The following is a 20,155-nucleotide window of genomic DNA, read 5'->3' as shown; positions in this document are numbered from 1 at the left end:
TGGGGATTTCTCTCTGGCGAACTTCTGTTTATATAAATGGTGCCAGAAACATCCCTTGACCTCTTACGTGACAACAATACACATTGGCTAATTCACGGAACCAAAATTGGCTGCACACGTGCGCCATCATAAATAAATGTATTTTGTCCCCCCCATACCAAATGCGTTCACGACACGCAGGTTGAAATATCAAAACAAACTCTGAACCAATTATATTAATTTGGGGACAGGTCAAAAAGCTAGCTTGCACTTGCTAGCTAATTTGTCATATTTAGCTAGCCTGCTGTTGCTAGCTAATTTGTCCTGGGATATAAACATTGAGTTGTTATTTTACCGGAAAGGTCCTCTACTCTGCCAATTAATCCACACATAAAACGGTCAACTGAATCGTTTCTAGTCATCTCTCCTCCTTCCAGGCATTTTCTTCTCTTGACTTTATATTGCGATTGGCAACTTTCATAAATTACATGCATTACCACCACCGACCTACTTTGTCTATCAGTCACCCACGTGGGTATAACCAATGAGGAGATGGCACGTGGGTACCTGCTTCTATAAACCAATGAGGAGATGGGAGAGGCAGGACTTGCAGCACGATCTGACTTTTATTTTAGCCCTTGGCAACACAGACGCTCGCTGGCGCGTGCAATAATTGAGTATAGATTTCAAAATGTATTTGCGAGCGGTGTAGTCAGCCTGTTATCACAATGCAATGCTCAGAGGGGGATGACTCTCGAGAAAGGCTCGCCCGCGACCTATGGAGGTAGCGTTTGAGATTAGATACATTTGCAAAGTTACAGCCCAAATTATCTCGAGACGCAATACTGCTCGAGAATCTCTTGATAATCTCCTCAACCCGAAGAGCTTTAGAGGGCTATATTAAACTAGGCAAAATGTATCCCATCATGCTGTGCATCAATGGGACAATTTGTGAGTGGATAAATAACCCATTACATTTTCAATTAGGTATTACAAAAGCTTTTTAAGCTCCCTTTTCTGTATTCTTCTTTGCCCTCCATAACCACTTCATGGCTGGGTTACAATGTAGGATGCAAGTGGTGTCCCCTCTTTTGATAATTGAGAACACTCAGTAGGCAGCAATGTGAAAGACATTACAAAATGTACTATTACAACTGTGTGGCGTCCACTTTCATTATGTAAGCATACATTTTTTCCGACTACCCAACATATTTCATTTCAATCATCCTGCTACCAATTGTCCAAAGCAAATTCCCTATAAATTCTAACATGAACAAACTTCTAATGAAGCTGCTGATTGCGTGAACTGCTAAACATCTTACACATCTATCCTTACCCAGTCTTTCTTCTCGTCTAGCCTCAGGTTTAAGCAATGAATATAGAAAGTTATTCAGAGGTGAGAGACGTGGCCTGGTCATGAGTTCAGTCAGTCTCAATAGGTCAATGTGTTGCATATTCAATAACACCCGGTAACGGTCTCCAGAATGTCAAAAACAATGTTTTTCTCACAAGAATAGACATTTGGATTCATGTATAGGGTACTAAGCAATACACTCAAACAAAAATGGCATGCCTACTGAAAAGATGCTCTGAAGGTCGAATGTTATTTTTTCCCCTGTAACCAATATTGTTTGAGCAGGGCCCTCAGTCACAAAACCGTGTTAATCAGCCACATTGAGTTATATATGCATGTTGAGCCACAGAAGTGTGTAGGCTGTGTTTTAAATGTTAGTTCATCATGCAGGTCAGGTGTGTCAATTGTTCACAGAAAAGTGCACGGCCATTACAGTACCTTGCAGGGCATCCATGGCGGGCAGGATGTTCTCAGACCACTGGTGAGCTGCAATGGCCGAGTAGATCCCTGGGAAGTCTCGCTGCCATATGCGCTGACCCACGGCCCACACGGCCGTCAGCTCTGGGTTTCCCTGCACACAACACGTTTAAACCCATTTAAATCAACGTTAACATACATTGGTAACTAGACTATACTAAACAATATGCAGACTGAGTCTTGTTGCTAGTGAGACATTGGGTACACTCATTCTCATGAATTGAAGCAATTCCATGTGCAGGACAGGTCCCACTTTTGTACTACCATCTTCAATGTGGGAAATTATACAATGACTGGCCTACCTATTCAAGAGTTGAGCTCCCAGTATAGCTTTAACTCGTTTTCATTGTCTAACAAAAATATACACAAAGAAATTTACACAAACTTGTGCCTCAGCTATCTATACTTTTATGTAAAGTGTTGGTCCCATGTTTCATGAGCTGAAATAAATGCTCCCAGAAATGTTCCATACGCACAAAAATATCAAATTTTGTGCACCAATGTTTACATCCTTTTTAGTGATTATTTTTCCTTTGCCAAGATAATCCATCCACCTGACAGGTGTGGCATATCAACAGCATGGTCAAAACACAGGTGCACCTTGCACCGGGGACAATAAAAAGCCACTAAAATGTGCAGTTGTCACAACACAATGCCAAAGATTTCTCAAGTTGAGGGAGCATGCAATTGGCATGCTGACTGCAGGAATGTCCACCAGAGCTGTTGAATGTGGATTTGTCTACCATAAGCCGCCTCCATCGTTTTAGAGAATTTGGCAGTACGTCCAACCGGTCTGACAAGCACAAACCATGTGTAACCACACCAACCCAGGACCTTCAAATGCGGCATCTTCACCGGATGTCTATGAAATCCATAGATTAGGGCCTAATGAATTGATTTCAATTGACTGATTTCCTTATATGCACTAACTTTGTAAAATTGTTATGTTTACATTTTTGTTCAGTCTAAATATATTAGATAAATGCTAACCCTAACCATTCTCACCGATTTAATGGCTTGAGGAATTCGCTTCCACAGGTACCTGGCATTATTCCTGTAAAAAAAAAGTTACAAAAGTCATCTGACAATTAAAGGGGTATGGAAACACTAGGCTTTAGAACGCCAGCTAACACAGAAACAGCCCTGTGAAGCACCTGTGAAAATGTGCATCATACATAAATAAATAAATGCTCCCCTCTCCCAAACTGCCATTTACACAACTAATGAAGATGGGGAAAAACATGAGCATATTGAGTCTTCAATATTTAGTAAGGATTGATCATCTGAAATCAGAATGGTAATATATTTTACTGTGAATGAGTTTTAGTTACGGTGGTATTTTTCTTGAATTCTACGGAATGTTCTGTGATCAGACACTATGTAAAACACACACTACATGGTCAAAAAGGGACACCCCTTCAAATTTGTGAATTCGGCTATTTCAGCCACACCCATTGCGGACCGGTATAAATGCAAGCACACAGCCATGCATTCTCCATAGACAAACAATGGCAGTAGAATGGCCTTACTGAAGAGCTCTGTGACCTACAACGTGCCAACGTCATAGGATGACACCTTTCCAAAAAGTCAGTTTGTCAAATTTCTGCCCTTGTCAACTATAAGTGCTATTATTGTTAAGTGGAAACGTCTAGGAGCAATAACATCTCAGCCGCGAAGTGGTAGGCCACACAAGCTCACAAAACAGGTTCGCCGAGTGAAGCGCATAACAAAAATGTTTTAAAAAACTTGCCTGTCCTCGGTTGCAACTCTCACTAGAGAGTTCCAAACTGTCTGGCATTTAGTCTTACATATGACAACGAAAGACATACACAGTATAATATTTATAAAACCAGAACTTTACTGAAAGAATAAGTTTAGGGGAATACATTGTCTCATTCAAACCTGAAAACAAAGTACAATGCTTTCATAACATACAACATTAATCTCAGGGATATTGTCTGTCCTTGAGCTGTTCTTGTCTGTTGATGTTCTGTGTTACAAAAAAATAAATAAAAGGATTTATTCTGTCCGAATGACAAGTTAATTAAATCACACAAATCTAAATATCAAACAATTACTCCTATCAGAATTGGATCAGAGTCCAACTTTGGAACAATATTTAAATCTATTTGCCATGTATATAAATAAATAAAAAAGCCTACATGTCAAAGTGTAGGTGATATGCATGTTGGCTACAGCATCATGTCCAAACCAATGCTGACAAGAGTGAGCCGCCAGAAAATGTAGACAAACTTTAATGAGACTTAATTACACAAATATAATGAAGGATAGTTAACATTAACATCTAAAGGCTTGATTCTGTTGACATAATTGAGGCGCAGTTTGTTCAGATCAAATGGTCACAACACCGGAGAGTGAAGCACAGTGCCTGATTGTTCTGCACCACGAGCTTGACAAGCTTTCGGACAAGTAAAACATCCGTCCTACTTGTCAAGGCCTGCAAATGAGTTGGTGATGTGCTTTTTGTCCTATATTTATTTATATATAAATCCAGGGCATTAACATGGAGTTAGTCCCCCTTTAATGCTATAACAGTCTCCACTCTTCTGGGAAGGCTTTCCACTAGATGGAAAATTGCTGTGGGACTTCCATTTAACCACAATAGCATTAGTGAGGTCGGGCACGGAAACCTGGCTTGCAGTCGGCGTTCAAATTCATTCCAAAGGTGTTAGATGGAGTTGAGGTCAGGGCTCTGTGTAGGCCAGTCAAGTTCTTCCACACAAATCTCAACAAACCATTTCTGTATGGACCTCACTTTGTGCACGGGGGCATTGTCATGCTGAAACAGGAAAGGGCCTTCCCCAAACTGTTGCCACAAAGTTGGAAGCACAGAATCGTCTACAATGTCATTGTATGCTGTAGCATTCACTGGAACTAAGGGCCTACCGCAAACCATGAAAAACAGCCCCAGACCATCATTCCTCCTTCACCAAATTTTACAATTGGCACTATCAATTGGGGCAGGTAGCGGTCTCCTGGCATCCGCCAAAACCAGACTCGTCTGTCGGACTGCCAGATGGTGAAGTGAGATTAATCTCACCAGAGAATGCGTTTCCAATGCCAGCGAGCTTTACACCACACCAACAGATTCCTCGCATTGCGCATGGTGATCTAAGGCTTGGGTGCAGCTGTTCGGCCATGGAAACCAATTTAATGAAACTCCGGACTAACAGTTATTGTGCTGACATTGCTTCCAGAGGCAGTTTGGCACATGGTAGTGAGTGTTGCAACCGAGGACAGATGATTGTTATGCGCTAAGCACTCAGCGGTCCTGTTCTGTGAGCTTGTGTGGTCTACCACTTCGCGACTGAGCCGTTGTTACTCCTAGTTGCCACTTCAATAACAGCACTTACAGTTGACCAGGGAAGCTCTAGCAGGGTAGAAATGTGAAGAACTGACTTGTTGGAAAGGTGGCATCCTATGATGAAGCCACATTGAAAGACACTGAGCTCTTCAGTAAGGCCATTCTACTGCCAATGTTTGTCTATGGAGATTGCATGGCTTTGTGCTTAATACACATGACAGCAACTGGTGTGGCTGAAATAGCCGAATCCACTAATTTGAAGTGATGTCCATAAGTTTGAAACATCTTTCCTAATTATCGGCTACAGATATCATTCTGAACGCGGCTTTAAAAATAATCATAAGCTTACAATATTTCAAAACTGAAGGATCAAGTTTTGAAATCAGTGGAATTAGAGTATGATAGCTAAAGAGATGGAGAAACACCTGTCTCCAGATTACGTCTTCAAACTAAGGGCAACCGTGGTATGACATTCCTGACAGGGAGACGCATCCATCATGCATGATGATGCATACAGGTAAGATAGCTAGCTACATTTTCAGATATTACACATTTCTAATTTTGACAAAGTGATTTCAGGTCAGGCTAAAGTGTACTGTTAGCTAGCCAGCTAACATTAGCTGGCTGGCTTCCTAGTGGACGTTATTATTAGTTTCCCAGACCTGTTTGCTTTTCTCGTTAGCTATCTCCCAACACAGTGGCATTGTTGTTCAATTTTGTTAAACTAGCTAACCTAGCTGGCTCATTAGCTAACTTTACATGTGTACAACACCCGTTGAATATGGCTGGTGTCAGTAAACGTCTACAAAAAAGCATAATGAAATTGTTGTTAGCAGAGCTGGTTAGGCTGTTTTCATTGTTAACCATTGGTAAACAAATCATCAGCCAGAGCGTCAAGTGTGCGCTCAAAGAGAGCAAAACGAGATGGCTGGGGCTAAAGCTTAAGAGCATGTGAACTATGCTGAAAGGGTGTTGAAAAAGAGCTCTTCACTAGATACCAAAACATTCAAAAGGCGATTTTCTCAAAAGTGAGTTTACAAGTTGATCACCTTTCAAAGCAGAATTACTTTCCCATTTGTCTTCAAATGCAATGTATTATATACAATTTTGTACCTCTGAGTCTCTACTTTTACCAAATGTAAAAAACACAATTTCACATTTTGCTACATAAGACCAAATTCAGGTGGTGAGTCATATATAGCCTCCACTATACCACTGGCCCTTCGTGAAGGCCTAGGTCCAATGTGTTTGCACAGTGGCGAACCTATCTATAATAGAGATGAAAAGACTGCCCTAAAAAAAAACAGACTACGGTTTGCAACTGCACATGGGGACAAAGATCAAACTTTTTGGAGAAATGTCCTATGGTCTGATGAAACAAAAAAAACTGTTTGGCTTTAATGATCATTTTGTTTGGAGGAAAAATGGGGAGGCTTTCAAGCCGAAGAACACCATCCCAACCGTGAATCACGGGGGTGGCAGCATCATGTTGTGGGAGTGCTTTGCTGGAGGAGGGACTGGTGCACTTCACAAAATAGATGGCTTCTTGAGGGAGGAAAATTATGTGGATATATTGAAGCAACATCTCAAGACATCAGTCAGGATGTTAAAGCTTGGTCGCAAATGGGTCTTCCAAATGGACATTGACCCCAAGCATACTTCCAAAGTTGTGGCAAAATGGCTTAAGGACAACAAGTCAAGGTATTGGAGTGGCCATCACAAAGCCCTGACCTCAATCACATAGAAAATTTGTGGGCAGAACTGAAAAAGCGTGTGAGAGCAAGGAGGCCTACAAACCTGATTGTTACACCAGCTCTGTCAGGAGGAATGGGCCAAAATTCACCCAACTTATTGTGGAATCTTGTGGAAGGCTACCAAAAACGTTAGACCCAAGTTAAACAATTTAAAGGCAATGCAACAAATACTAATTGAGTATATGTAAACCTCTGACCCCCTGGGAATGTGATGAAAGCTAAATAAATTATTATCTCTGCTATTATTCTGACATTTCACATTCTTAAAATAAAGTGGTGATCCTAACTGACCTAAGACAGGGAATTTTTATTACGATTAAATGTCAGCATTTGTGAAAAACTGAGTTTAAATGTAGTTGGCTAAGGTGTATGTAAACTTCCGACTTCAACTGTACGTACACACACACACGGCCTGGCGAAGCATTTTCAATACGGTGACAATTGAAGCTGAGAGTGTTTTACTCCACTGGTTTCTGGAAGAAATTACAAGTCATCACCGTCCGAGACATTCAAGACTGAGTAAAAACAGTATCCGACAAGGCCGAGACACTTAATGTGTGGTCTCGAGACGTGTCTCGAGTACTACAACACTGCTCGTGAGCAATAACCTTCAATCTGGATAACACCACAAAACAAATTAGAAGGGTAAAGAAATGTATCAACAAATACTACCCACGCCAAAACATGTAGTGTAACCAGGGTAAGTATGGAGACACAATCCCCAAAAGAAAAATGCAACAGACAATTCCTGCTTTTCACCACTCCGTACACAAAGAATGGAAACTGACCTGCTGAAGTCAATTAATTGGGCATACTTGAACTAGTTAGTAAAGATATAAAAAGGAGTTGAAGGCGATCCTCGAAATGAGTGATGAGAAACTAAAAGCTACTCTCAATATTATTGAAACAGACATTAGTAAAATAAATAAAAAAATCTAAAATTTAAGAGAAGCCTTACTTGATATACAGACAAAAGAAAATATCTGGTGCTTACCGGAAATAAAGACGAAGGTGAAGATCCAGAGAGCGTGGTGAAAGAATTACTGGTTAAAGCGCTACAGACCCCAGGCGACAGAGTCCACAAACTCAAACGTGTACACCGTTTTCAGAAGAGAGGACAGCGATACGCGCACCAAATCAATTGTTGCCAAATTTGCATTATTTAAAGATAAAATAATGGTTGAAAGCCTGGGCGAAAGACTAGCCAGCATGAAAATAGGCATGAATGATAGGTTCCCGAAGGAAATTGCAGAAACGCGCAAATGTGTAGCTCTTAAAAACCAAGACTACTCCATGGCCATTCTAAATAATAGAAGGGGCCAATAACAGAACACCCAACACTATCCATGGTAGGGATTGTAATATAAATAGGTATTTAATAAAATACAGCAACTGATAAAACTCACTATACTATTCAAAGTCAGGGAATGTTGTAAAATTATTTATATTCAAATATGTGGGGGGAGTGTGGGTGTGTTTGAAGATGGGGTGCCTGTATGTTTGTATGGAAAAGTGTGGAATTAAGTGAGTGAAAAAGGAAAAATGGTTGCAAATGCCAGAGCCCATGTGTCAGGAATTGTGAGAGCGAGAGAGTCTTCAATGTTGCACAGATATGGGATGGAACAACGAACATCTGAGCTTGAGGTTGTATGAAAGAGTGTGTGTGTGTTTGGGGCGGGTGATCAGTCTTTCAGATCGTTGTGGAGGAATTTTGGCCCACTCTTGCCTCCAGAACTGCTTTAACTCTGACATTTGACAAGCATGAACTACTCGTTTTAAGTCCTACCACAACATCTCAATTGGGATTAGGTCTGGATTTGTTGCTTTTTAGCCATTTTCATGTAGACTTGATGGTGTGTTTTGGATCATTGTCTTGCTGCATGACCCAGCAGCGCATCAGCTCACTGACAGATGGCATGGCATTCTCCTGTAGAATGATCTGATACAGAGCAGAATTCATGGTTCCTTCTATTAAGGCAAGTTGTTCAGGTCCTGAGGCAGCAAAGCATCCCCAATCCATCACATTACCACCACGCTTGATCGTTGGTATGAGGTTCTTACTGTGGAATACAGTGTTTGGTTTTCACCAGGCATAATGGGGCCGAAGTCATCCAAAAAGTTACACTTTTGAATCATCTATCCATAGAACATTCTTACAAGAGTCTGGATGATCATCCAGGTGCTTTATGGCAAACTTGAGTCAACTTTTTGGGAGATATTGGTCCCATGGACTTGAAACGAGCAGTTCATGCTTGAAAACCCACCAATGTTGCTGAGTTACAGCTGTTCTACATGGAAGACTGGGCTAAACTACTCCACAGCGATTGACCAACAACTAAAGGAAGCATTGCAGCTAAAGATTGCACAACCAGTTATTGAGTGTAAGGGGGCAATTACTTTTTCCCACACAGGGACATTGGAGTGGCATAATTTTCTTCATGAAATAAGTATGTAATTGCTGTTCATTCAGGTTCTGTTAATCTAATATTAGGTTTGGTTGAAAATTATGCAAAATAGAAAAGGGGGCAAATACTTTTACAGCACTGTAAGTAACAATAAACAATATGAAATGCCTACATTATTAATCAGTTGTGGAAATAAATGAGAACTTTTATCTGGTGCTATATATATATACACATACATACACACACACACACACACACACACACACACACACACACACCTGCTCATTCAAGGGTTTTTCTTAATTTTTTACAATTTTCTACATTGTAGAATAACACATATGTAACCAAAGTGAAGAACCTCAAATATATTTTGATTTGTTTAACAAAGTAGCCACCCCTTGCCTTGATGACATCTGTGCAAATTCATGTCTCTCTCTCAACCAGCTTCATAAGGTAGTCACCTGGAATGCATTTCAATTAAAAGGTGTGCCCTGTTAAAAGTTCATTTGGGGAATTTCTTTCCTTCTTAATGCATTTGAACCAATCAGTTGTGTTGTGACAAGGTAGGGGTGGTAAACAGTAGATAGTACGATTTGGTAAAAGACCAAGTCTATTTTATGGCAAGAACAGCTCAAATAAGCAAAGAGAAATGACAGTCCATCATTACTATAAGACATGAAGGTCAGTCAATCTGGAAAATGTCAAGAACTTTGAAAGTTTCTTCAAGTGCAGTCACAAAAACCATCAAGCACTATGATGAAACTGGCTCTCATGAGGACCGTCACAGGAAAGGAAGACCCAGACCCTCTGCTGCAGAGGATAAGTTCATTAGCGTTACCAGCCTCAGAAATTGCAGCCCAAATAAATGCTACACAGAGTTCAAGTAAAGACATCTCAACATCAACTGCTCAGAGGAGACTGCGTGAATCAGGGCTTAATAGTTTGCTGCAAAGAAACCACTACTAAAGGACACCAATAATAAGAAATTTGCTTGGGCCAAGAAACACGAGCAATGGACATTAGACCGGTGGAAATCTGTTCTTTGGTCTGATGAGTACAAATTTGAGATTTTTGGTTCCAACCACCGTGTCTTTGAGAGACGCAGAGTAGGTGAACAGATGATCTCCGCGTGTGTAGTTCCCACCGTGAAGCATGGAGGTGTTGTGATGGTGCTTTGCTGATGACACTCATTTATTTAGAATTCAAGGCACATTTAACCAGCATGGCTACCACCGCATTCTGCAGCGATACGCCATCCAATCTGGTTTGCGATTCGTGGTACTATCATTTGTTTTTCAACAGGACAATAACCCCAAAACACACCTCCAGGATGTGTAAGGGCTAATTCATCATGAAGGAGAGCAATGGAGTGCTGCATCAGATGACCTGGCCGCCACAATCACCCGACCTCAACCCAATTGAAATGGTTTGGGATGAGTTGGACCGCAGAGTGAAGGAAAAGCATCCAACAAGTGCTCAGCATATGTGGGTACTGTTTCACGACTGTTGGAAAAACATTCCAGGTGACTACCTCATGAAGCTGATTTGGAGAATTTCAAGAGTGTGCAAAGCTGTCAAAGGCAAAGGGTGGCTACTTTGAAGAATCTAAAATATATTTTGATTTACTACATGATTCCATGTGTGTTATATCATAGTTTTGATATCTTCACTAATACTCTACGATGTAGAAAATAGTGAAAATAAAGAAAAACTCTTGAATGAGTAGGTGTGTCCAAACATTTGACTAGTACTGTATATCTCTGTAAGTAGCAAAGTCACAAACCAGCTAGCTAGACCGGGGCACACTTTCCCCAAAAGCATCTTACGGCTAAGTTCATCGTAAGAACCCTCGAAGGAGCATGTTTCCCAAAACCATCGTTATCACATCAAATCACATCACAGATTGACACCTAATGAAATATCTAGCTATCTAGCAAGCTACATATTATAGCTATGGTAATCATAGCTAGCTGCATTTTACTGGAAAAATAGCAATCCTGCAACAGCCCTCGCCGACTGGCTAGCTACATATTGAGTTTAAGCTCTAACTAACACCTAATGGTCAGAAAACCTTTTCTTTAGAAGGGCTAGGTCTATAGAAAACCTGACTTACATGTCATTGTGCAGTAGATAGAGAGCCAACAGCTGGGCATACACTTGAGGGGTTGCAATGCCACCTGGAGCCTGACGAGAAAACAAACAATTAGTCAATGTTTAGCCAATATGCTGCCTGTGCAAGCCAATAGCTAGGTTTCCATCCAATTTATGATAGATTTTCATGCAAATATTCTAAAATCTGCATAAAGAAGATATGCCAATTTTCTCACCCATGGTGTTTCCATCAAACTCACCTGTTGCTGATAAAGAGTATTGATGTAACGTCATTAGCACAAAAAAAAGTGTATTTTATGTGCACTAAGGGAAATATCACCCTTTTTCAACTTCATGTTAAAAGATTGAGGAAGATAAGTGTTTCCAATGACAACCAATAGTAGACAACTAGTAGGCAATGCCTACTCATAATTGGTTAAAAATCACATGATGCACACTGATGATGTCATAGGAATCACGTATCTTCCGCGATTTTCACACAATGTTGAGGTGGTGCTGGAAATGAATGAAGTTTAAATATATATGTGTTTAAAGTACAGAATTAAATTCAAAAATTCAATGCGTTTCCAATTCTACTGATGGTTTTGTAAGTAGAAATGTTGCGTTAAATAGCAAATGTGCCCACTCTGGTCTAGGCATGTGAGCTCTAGCTAACAGTTCGCAGAGATAGCTAGCCTAAATGAGAATATTATAGATTATAGCGAGATTGATTATATTTGTCAAACGGCAGCCACGCATCAAGTCACCAGAATAAGACCATCGATATTTATTAGAGAGGTACATCAAGTTCAAAATATATTTATTCTGTAGTCTTAATAAACTGCACGCGTTCCCAAATCGTAATGGGAGGTCAACATAACATATCATCGCGTGACTCCCAAATTTGCTTCGATATGATTATTCCAAACATATTTCCCGCATAATTAATTTCACAGACAAAATGTCCCATCATGTCGAAATAACAAATTGTTTGCTAACATTCATAAAATTGTACCGCCATTTTCTGTTGGATTGCTAATGACGGTCATGAAGTTCCAAACGTTGTACCCTCATGACTGAAAATGTCCATTTAATAATATGGCTATACAGATAGCTGCACGACCTGGTCGAAAGGACCCATCCAGGAAACTGCGCATAATTGCACAAATTGTGAAAAACTAGCTAAGGTAAAAACATTATCCATCTGCACCCCGTGCTGCTAATTTAAATGCTCAACACAATATGTGATACTTGAATGTGTCATTAGCTAGCTACTTTCCTCCTGTCACATTTCACATCCCTCTGCTACATAGCAAAACGCAGTTAAATGCTGTGTTCAATGTAATGTTAAGACCTAGCTATATACGCTGTGCTCGTTACCAAGCTAACTGACGTATATGTGGGTAGTTAGTTACTTTCTCGTACGTTAAATGTTATGATCTAGTTAGCTAGCTATGTTGTGGTCGCTAACGTCAGTGCGTTTGGATGGCTAGCTAGTTAGCACCGCTAGCTAAGTTAAAACACACAGACCAAAGAGATTCTCTTTGCGAATGGACACATTTAAAGCTTCAAGTTCCACACGTTTGATGAAATACTTGGATATAACTACCTCAAGTTCCTGTGTTTGGCACTGCTCTAAAAGTTTATCATAATTTTCATCCATTATAACTACGGCAGGCATAGTGTCGTTCACCAGCGTCTCGAGCAGAGAGGAAGAAAAAGGCCCAACTCTACGGAAAATGTGTCTCCCTTCAACACAGCAGGTGGCGGTGTTTCGCCACCGAGCAATACGTTTTTGTATTGGGGTCAATGAGAGTGACTTATTTTTCTTTGGTGGGGTTTAACGGCGGTTGGCATCCAAAAGGTTGCCTTACCGCCCCCAACTGAACTACAGTATAGATCCATTACACGTTGTGCTTCCCCTTTTTCAATGTATCACAACTTGTGATACATTGGGAAAGGGGAACCGGGAAATTAAATATACATTTTTTAATTACCCTACCAACTAACCCTATACTCATTAAAACATTTGGATGCGACTACTGTCGTCATCCAAAGATTATACAACTTGAATAAACGCTTGGAGGTAAGGATGACAGCAGTGGTGTAGTCTACGGCGATACGGATATCATGCATTATTGATATCTACATAGCACATTGATGTGAATCATGCTGCTCTCATTTATTTACGGATTGTGGTTGTTGAGGATGGCTGTTCTCAAATCTACATCTGTATTTGTATGCAATAATGGTTGAATTCATGCAGCCTACCAATTCTTGTTTTTGAAACCAGTGGAAAGCCAGTGAAATATGCGCTCTTGCAACAGCTGCATCGTCCGGATCCAAGCCTATGGAGTACAAGTGGGGCTTTTATTGCTCAATCTAATTCATGCTGATAAAAAATATATATCCATAGGCCTAATGGACACATGCTCAAACTTGCACACCTTTAAAAGACAAAAGGGGCAATCTGTAGTTGCTACATCAATTTTTGGATTTATAAATGATATATATATATATCCATTGATTCTTGAATAATATAATTTATAAATGCCTCATGAGCTTAGTTCAACTGTCACATTCCATGATAACCTAAAATATAAGCTTGTTTTACTCCAATGTTTGTAAACATTGTAAATGTGAACAAACACTGTATAGCCTCATAACATGGTTAAAACAATATTTTTATATAATGGATGGTTAACCCTAGCATCCATAGCTGTCTATTAATCTGAGAGTGGTTCCATTTCTTCAGGCCCATCCCTCAGCTTTTTACCAAAACTGAGGCGGACTACCGTTTTGTTATTGTTTCATCTGTGGATTTGCCCTTTAAACAGCTGCATATTATCAAGATATCCAAGTGTCACCAACCAAATGGTAAACAATAGGACTATAGCAAATGCAGAATATGGCATTTATTTTTCACATGTAAATTGCACTTTTCAGTAGTACTCAAAGCATGCCATTCCATGAGCGCAGCATTTATTTTTCAACTCGAATCAATGAGCCCAACCAGTCCTCCATGACAACAAAATCATAAACAACAGAGTAGGGCTAGCTAATAAGTCTTTAGTTTTGAGGTCATGCTCAGGTAAAAAGATTTGGATAATCTATTCTTCCATATTTCCAAGTCCTATTCTTGAAGATCAAGGGGTATAACATTTATTGAAATGACTGGAATTCTGATAGACTTTGGTTTTTAATGTAAATATATAGTTTCATCGTATTATTATATGTAGTAGGAAGCGATAGGTTAGAAGAAGCCTACAGAACCAACCCGTAAAGTTAAATGTAACATCCATATATGGCCAGCTATGTAAACAGCTATGTAAACTTTAACAATGAATTATTCTGCAATAGATGTCGTTCAATTGGTAACATACATTTTTGTCTTCTGCTAATGCCTGTTAAGAGGAATGTAATCTACTGTATAAGTAACAGAATTGAATCAGATTACATTACTGATTTTGGGTAACCCAAAAATTATGTTACTGATGACAATTTTGGACAGGTAACTAGTATCGGATTAAATTTAGAAAGTAAACTACCCGACCATGGCTATGAATGCCAAGAAGCCAACCTTACTGAAACATATATCACTCATTTGCCTATCCTTCTGTTCTGGCACAGATCTACTATTCACAGGGATCCTCTCAGAATCCCTCACCCTTGATCCACTCTCCTCTACTTTCTTCACATCCTCAGCATACGACACCTTCTGCACTACTCTTACCCTGGCCACCTCAACCTCCCTCTCTCACACAGGACACTGCCAATCCCCAGCAACATAGGCACCCCTACAGTTGACACACTTTTCCCACCTAAACTACACATTTCTCCGTCCCATGTCCTCCTGTACACTTCCCGCATCTTGCAATCTCCCTCCAACATGCTGCTGTGATAAGCCCATAAATGTGACCTATAACACTGCAGTGGATTCGGCACAAAGCTCTAATAGCATAACTCATATGTCCTAACATTACTTTGTCAGGTAAAGAAAGACTGTGTCACCTCTGTTTCACCACGCTCTCAGCCGGGTCTGCGTTGCACCAAACGACAGGCGTCACAAACACCAGGAATCTTCAACTTCAATTACCCACCTCCCACTTAAAGAGCAAAAACTTTTCTGGGTGCCGCAGTAAATGTATTGTAGGGAATAGTCAGTAGGGTCTGTAGAATGTATAGATAGCTTAATTTCATGGGGCTTTGAATAATACGGAGTGTTGCTGACCTTTTACGGTGGTCAAAAATGGGGCGGCAGGGTAGCCTAGTGGTTAGAGCAGAAGGTTGCAAGTTCAAACCCCCGAGCTGACAAGGTACAAAATCTGTCGTTCTGCCCCTGAACAGGCAGTTAACCCACTGTTCCTAGGCCGTCATTGACAATAAGAATTTGTTCTTAACTGACTTGCCTAGTAAAATAAAGGTAAAAATAATAATAATTAAAGAAAAAAAAAGCTTAAAATGGGGTGCCTGGACACTATACGGTACAAATATACAGTAGTTGTACAGGAAAAATGATTATTTGTGCAGAAGTAAAAGTGAGGTTGGGATATCTTATGTTTCACAGAGTCGTGGCTGAATGACGACATTAAAAACATACAGCTACGAGTTATACACTGTATCGGCAGGATAGAACAGCAGCCTCTGGTAAGATAAGGGGTGGCGGTCTATGTATATTTGTAAACAGCTGGTGCATAATATCTAAGGGAGTCTCTAGGTTTTTCTCACCTGAGGTAGAGTATCTCATGATAAGCTGTAGACCCACTATCTACCTAGAGAGTTTTCATCTATATTCTTCATAGCTGTGTATTTACCACCACAAACCAATGCTGGCAATAAGACCACACTCAATGAGCTGTATACGGCCATAAGCAAAGAGGAAGGAACTATTGGACAGCTGGGAGGAACTATTGGATATAAGAGCAACGTCAACTTACCAACATTACGACCAGGAATATGACTTTCCCGATGTGGATCTTCTGTTTGGAGCACCGCCCAGGACAATGGATCGGATCCCAGTAGGCGAACCAACACAACGGCGCCTGGGTCCTGGACTTTCTGACAGGCCGCCCCCAGGTGGTGAGGGTAGGAAACAACATCTCCACCCCGCTGATCCTCAACACTGGGGCCCCACAAGGGTTCAGCCCTCTCCTGTACTCCCTGTTCACCCATGATTGCGTGGCCATGCACTCCTCCAATGCAATCATCAAGTTTGCAGACGATACGACAGTGTTAGGCTTGATTACCAACAACAACGAGACGGCCTACAAGGAGGAGGTGAGGGCCCTCGGAGTGTGGTGTCAGGAAAATAACCTCACACTCAACGTCAACAAAACAAAGGAGATTATCGTGGACTTCAGGAAACAGCAGAGGGAGCACCACCCTATCCATATCGACCGGACATTTGTGGAGAAGATGGAAAGTTTTAAGTTCCTCGGCGTACACATAACTGACAAACTGGTCCATCCACACAGACAGCGTGGTGAAGAAGGCGCAACAGCGCCTCTTCAACCTCAGGAGGGTGAAGAAATTTGCTGTTTCGGCCATCGCTCATCCATATATTAATCATTCCTTTAAACTTGTGTGTATAAGGTAGTTGTTGTGAAATTGTTAGAATACTTGTTATATATTACTGCACAGACGGAACTAGATGCACAAGCATTTCGCTACACTCGCATTAACATCTGCTAACCATGTGTATATGACCAATAACATTTGATTTGACTTGAAAACCGCTCATCCAGAGGGGGTGCTACTAGTGGCCGGGGACTTTAATGCAAGGAAACTTAAATCCGTTTTACCTAATTTCTATCAGCATATGTGCAACCAGAGGGAAGAAAAACTCCTTTACTCCACACACAGAGACACATACAAAGCTCTCCCTCGCCCTCCATTTGGCAAATATGACCATAATTCTATCCTCCTGATTACTGCTTACAATAAAAAATTAAAGCAGGAAGCACCAGTGACTCGGTCAATAACAAAGTGGTCAGATGAAGCAAATGCTAAGCTACAGGACTGTTTTGCTAGCACAGACTGGAATATGTTCCGGAATTCTTCCGATTGCATTGAGGAGTACACCACATTAGTCACTGACTTTATTAATAAGTGCATCGATGACGTTGTCCCGACAGTGATTGTACATACATACCCCAGCCAGAAGCCATGGATACAGGCAACATCCGCACTGAGCTAAAGGGTAGAGCTGCCGCTTTCAAGGAGCTGGACCCATAAACAGGTCTGGAGAGCCTTTACGCACAAAAGTCAGAAAACGGTGGATTGATTCATTCTTAAAATTGCCACATTCAGTTCTTCAACCCATGGTAACGTTGGAAGATTAGTGTACATAGACTTATAATAGGGAGAATAGTGTACAATAGTAGGTTATAACCTTGTCTATTGCCTGCACTAACCATGGAACTGCTTGATGACACGGCCAAGTATTGTGCCATGCGTCGGGTTCAAACTGTTACGGCTTGGTCTGCTTTCCGCTCAATAACCATTTCATTTTATTTATTTTTTACCTTTATTTAACCAGGTAGGCCAGTTGAGAACAAGTTCTCATTTACAACTGCGACCTGGCCAAGATAAAGCAAAGCAGTGCGACAAAAACAACAGAGTTACACATAAACAAATGTACAGTCAATAACTCAAAAGAAAATAGAAATATATGTACAGTGTGTGCAAATGTAGAGGAGGTAGGCAAATAGACCATAGAGGAAAAATGTATTACAATTTAGCATTAATACTGGAGTGATAGATGTGCAGATGATGTGTAAGTAGAGATACTGGGGTGCGAAAGAGCAAGAGGGTAAGTAATCATATGGGGATGAGATAGTTGGGTGTGCTATTTTCAGATGGGCTGTGTATAGGTACAGTGATCGGTAAGCTGCTCTGACAGCTGATGCTTATAGTTAGAGAGGGAGATATGACTCAGGCTTCAGAGATTTCTAGCATACACCATAACATGATGCCGTCACCACCATGCTTGAAAATATGAGGAGTGGTACTCCGTGATGTGTTTACCCCAAACATAACACTTTGTATTCAGGACATTCATTTCTTCGCCAGATTTTTTTGCAGTTTTACTTTAATGCCTTATTGCAAACAGGATGCATGTTTTTGAAATGTTGTATTCTGTACAGGCTTCCTTCTTTCCATTCTGTCAATTAGATTGTGGATTAACTAAAATGTTGTTCATCCATCCACAGTTCTCTCCTATCACAGCCATTAAACTGTTTTGAAGTCACCATTGGCCTCAGGTTGAAATCCCTAAGCAGTTTCCTTCCTCTCCGGCAAATGAGTTAGGAAGGATGCCTGTATCTTTGTAGTGAGTTGGTGTATTGATACATGTTACGTACGCCTCTTGGAGGAGGGAACGCAACACCCTGCTACACTCAACTCCCCGTGGAGTGAAAGAGGTATGAGATTGTAGTTGCGGGTAAGGATGACAGAGGCAGAGAATATGACTGTTTACAGGGAATTTATTTCCTTAACACGGTAATGTGGTGAAAAGGGGCTGGACAGAACCAAAGCAAAGAAAGTTCAAGTTAAAGAATCCCCTCTCCTACCTTACCTGCCCACCCACTATTTACCTAACCTTTTAGCACCTCCTGGCGTGCTAACCAAAATACAGGGGGTGGTCCACCCAGGTCTTACCTAGTGTGCATAGACAGTAAATACTACGGGTTATGTATGCCTGCAGGCCTCTTGCATATAAGCACTCCCAGGGTGCCTTCCCCTTCCCCCTCCCCCCTGGGAACAAAAACAGAATAATTACTAACGCAAAGTGAACAATATCAATAATCACGAACACAGTCCTTTTGGCATATACACACCTCAGAAGTAGCGGCTACAAAATACTTTCAACAAAACTGTTACTGGGCAACAACCAAAACAGGACATCAAAGAAACTCTCTCTTCCTGACAAAGGCTTTTATCCAGTTGGAGAAAGAGTTGGTAGTTGAAAACAACTGTTTCCCCTGACGAGAGGGAGGGTTCAGCGCTGCAGACATCTATGGGGCTGACCAATCAGCTGCTGAGAATCCAGGAAGCCATTTCCTGAAATACAAACACAAAACACAGAAACTGGGGAACATAACAATACACCATCCAAAGTATAATTATACTGTACAAAAATATAATATATATATATAATTATATATATAATATATGTAGTGTTAGTCCCATATGTCATGAGCTGAAATAAACTATCCCAGAAAGGTTCAATTTCTCTCAAATGTTGTGCACAAATTTGTTTACATCCCTATTAGTGATCATTTCTCCTTTGCAAGATAATCCATCTGACAGGCGTGGCATATCAAGAAGCTAATTAAACAGCATGATCATCACAGTTGCACCTTGTGCTGGGGACAAAGCATTACAAGCATTTCTCTACCCCCGGCAATAACATCTGCTAAACACATGCATGTGACCAATAAAATTTGATTTGAAAGCAAATACTGGAAAACAAATATTGCAGTTTTGTCACAAAACAATGCCACAGATTTTTCAAGCTTCGAGGGAGCATGCAATTGGCATGCTGACTGCAGGAATGTCCACCAGAGAACAGAATGTTAATTTCTCTACCATAAGTTGCCTCAAACGTCATTTTAGAGAATTTGGCAGTACGTCCAACCAGCCTCACAAGCGCAGACCACGTGTAACCATGCCACTCCAGGACCTCCACATCCGGCTTCTTCACCTGCAGGATCGTCTGAGACCAGCCACCTAGACAGCTGTATTTCTGTCTGTAATAAAGCCCTTTTGT

At 40.8% G+C, this 20,155-nt stretch overlaps 1 protein-coding gene across 2 annotated transcripts in view; it reads right to left on the bottom strand.

Annotated features, from left to right (window-relative positions):
• cops8 (COP9 signalosome subunit 8) overlaps positions 1-13,271 on the bottom strand; it is a 28,826-nt gene extending 15,555 nt beyond the window's left edge. The window contains exons 1-4 of one of the 2 annotated variants that reach the window (XM_020453729.2): positions 12,995-13,271; positions 11,408-11,478; positions 2,816-2,864; positions 1,772-1,904 (exon numbers count right to left, since the gene is read on the bottom strand). In XM_020453729.2, coding sequence (XP_020309318.1) covers positions 1,772-1,904; positions 2,816-2,864; positions 11,408-11,478; positions 12,995-13,066 — 325 coding nt within the window. In that variant the 5' untranslated portion in view covers positions 13,067-13,271. Of the gene's footprint in view, positions 1-1,771; positions 1,905-2,815; positions 2,865-11,407; positions 11,479-11,645; positions 12,664-12,994 lie in introns of those variants that run through there. The other variant, XM_020453738.2, reaches the window with a different exon arrangement.
• Between the last annotated feature and the right edge of the window lie 6,884 nt (positions 13,272-20,155).

Source organism: Oncorhynchus kisutch, linkage group LG2 (genome assembly GCF_002021735.2).
Source record: "Oncorhynchus kisutch isolate 150728-3 linkage group LG2, Okis_V2, whole genome shotgun sequence".
Taxonomy (NCBI): domain Eukaryota; kingdom Metazoa; phylum Chordata; class Actinopteri; order Salmoniformes; family Salmonidae; genus Oncorhynchus; species Oncorhynchus kisutch.
This window is presented reverse-complemented; position numbering and strand designations above follow the sequence as displayed.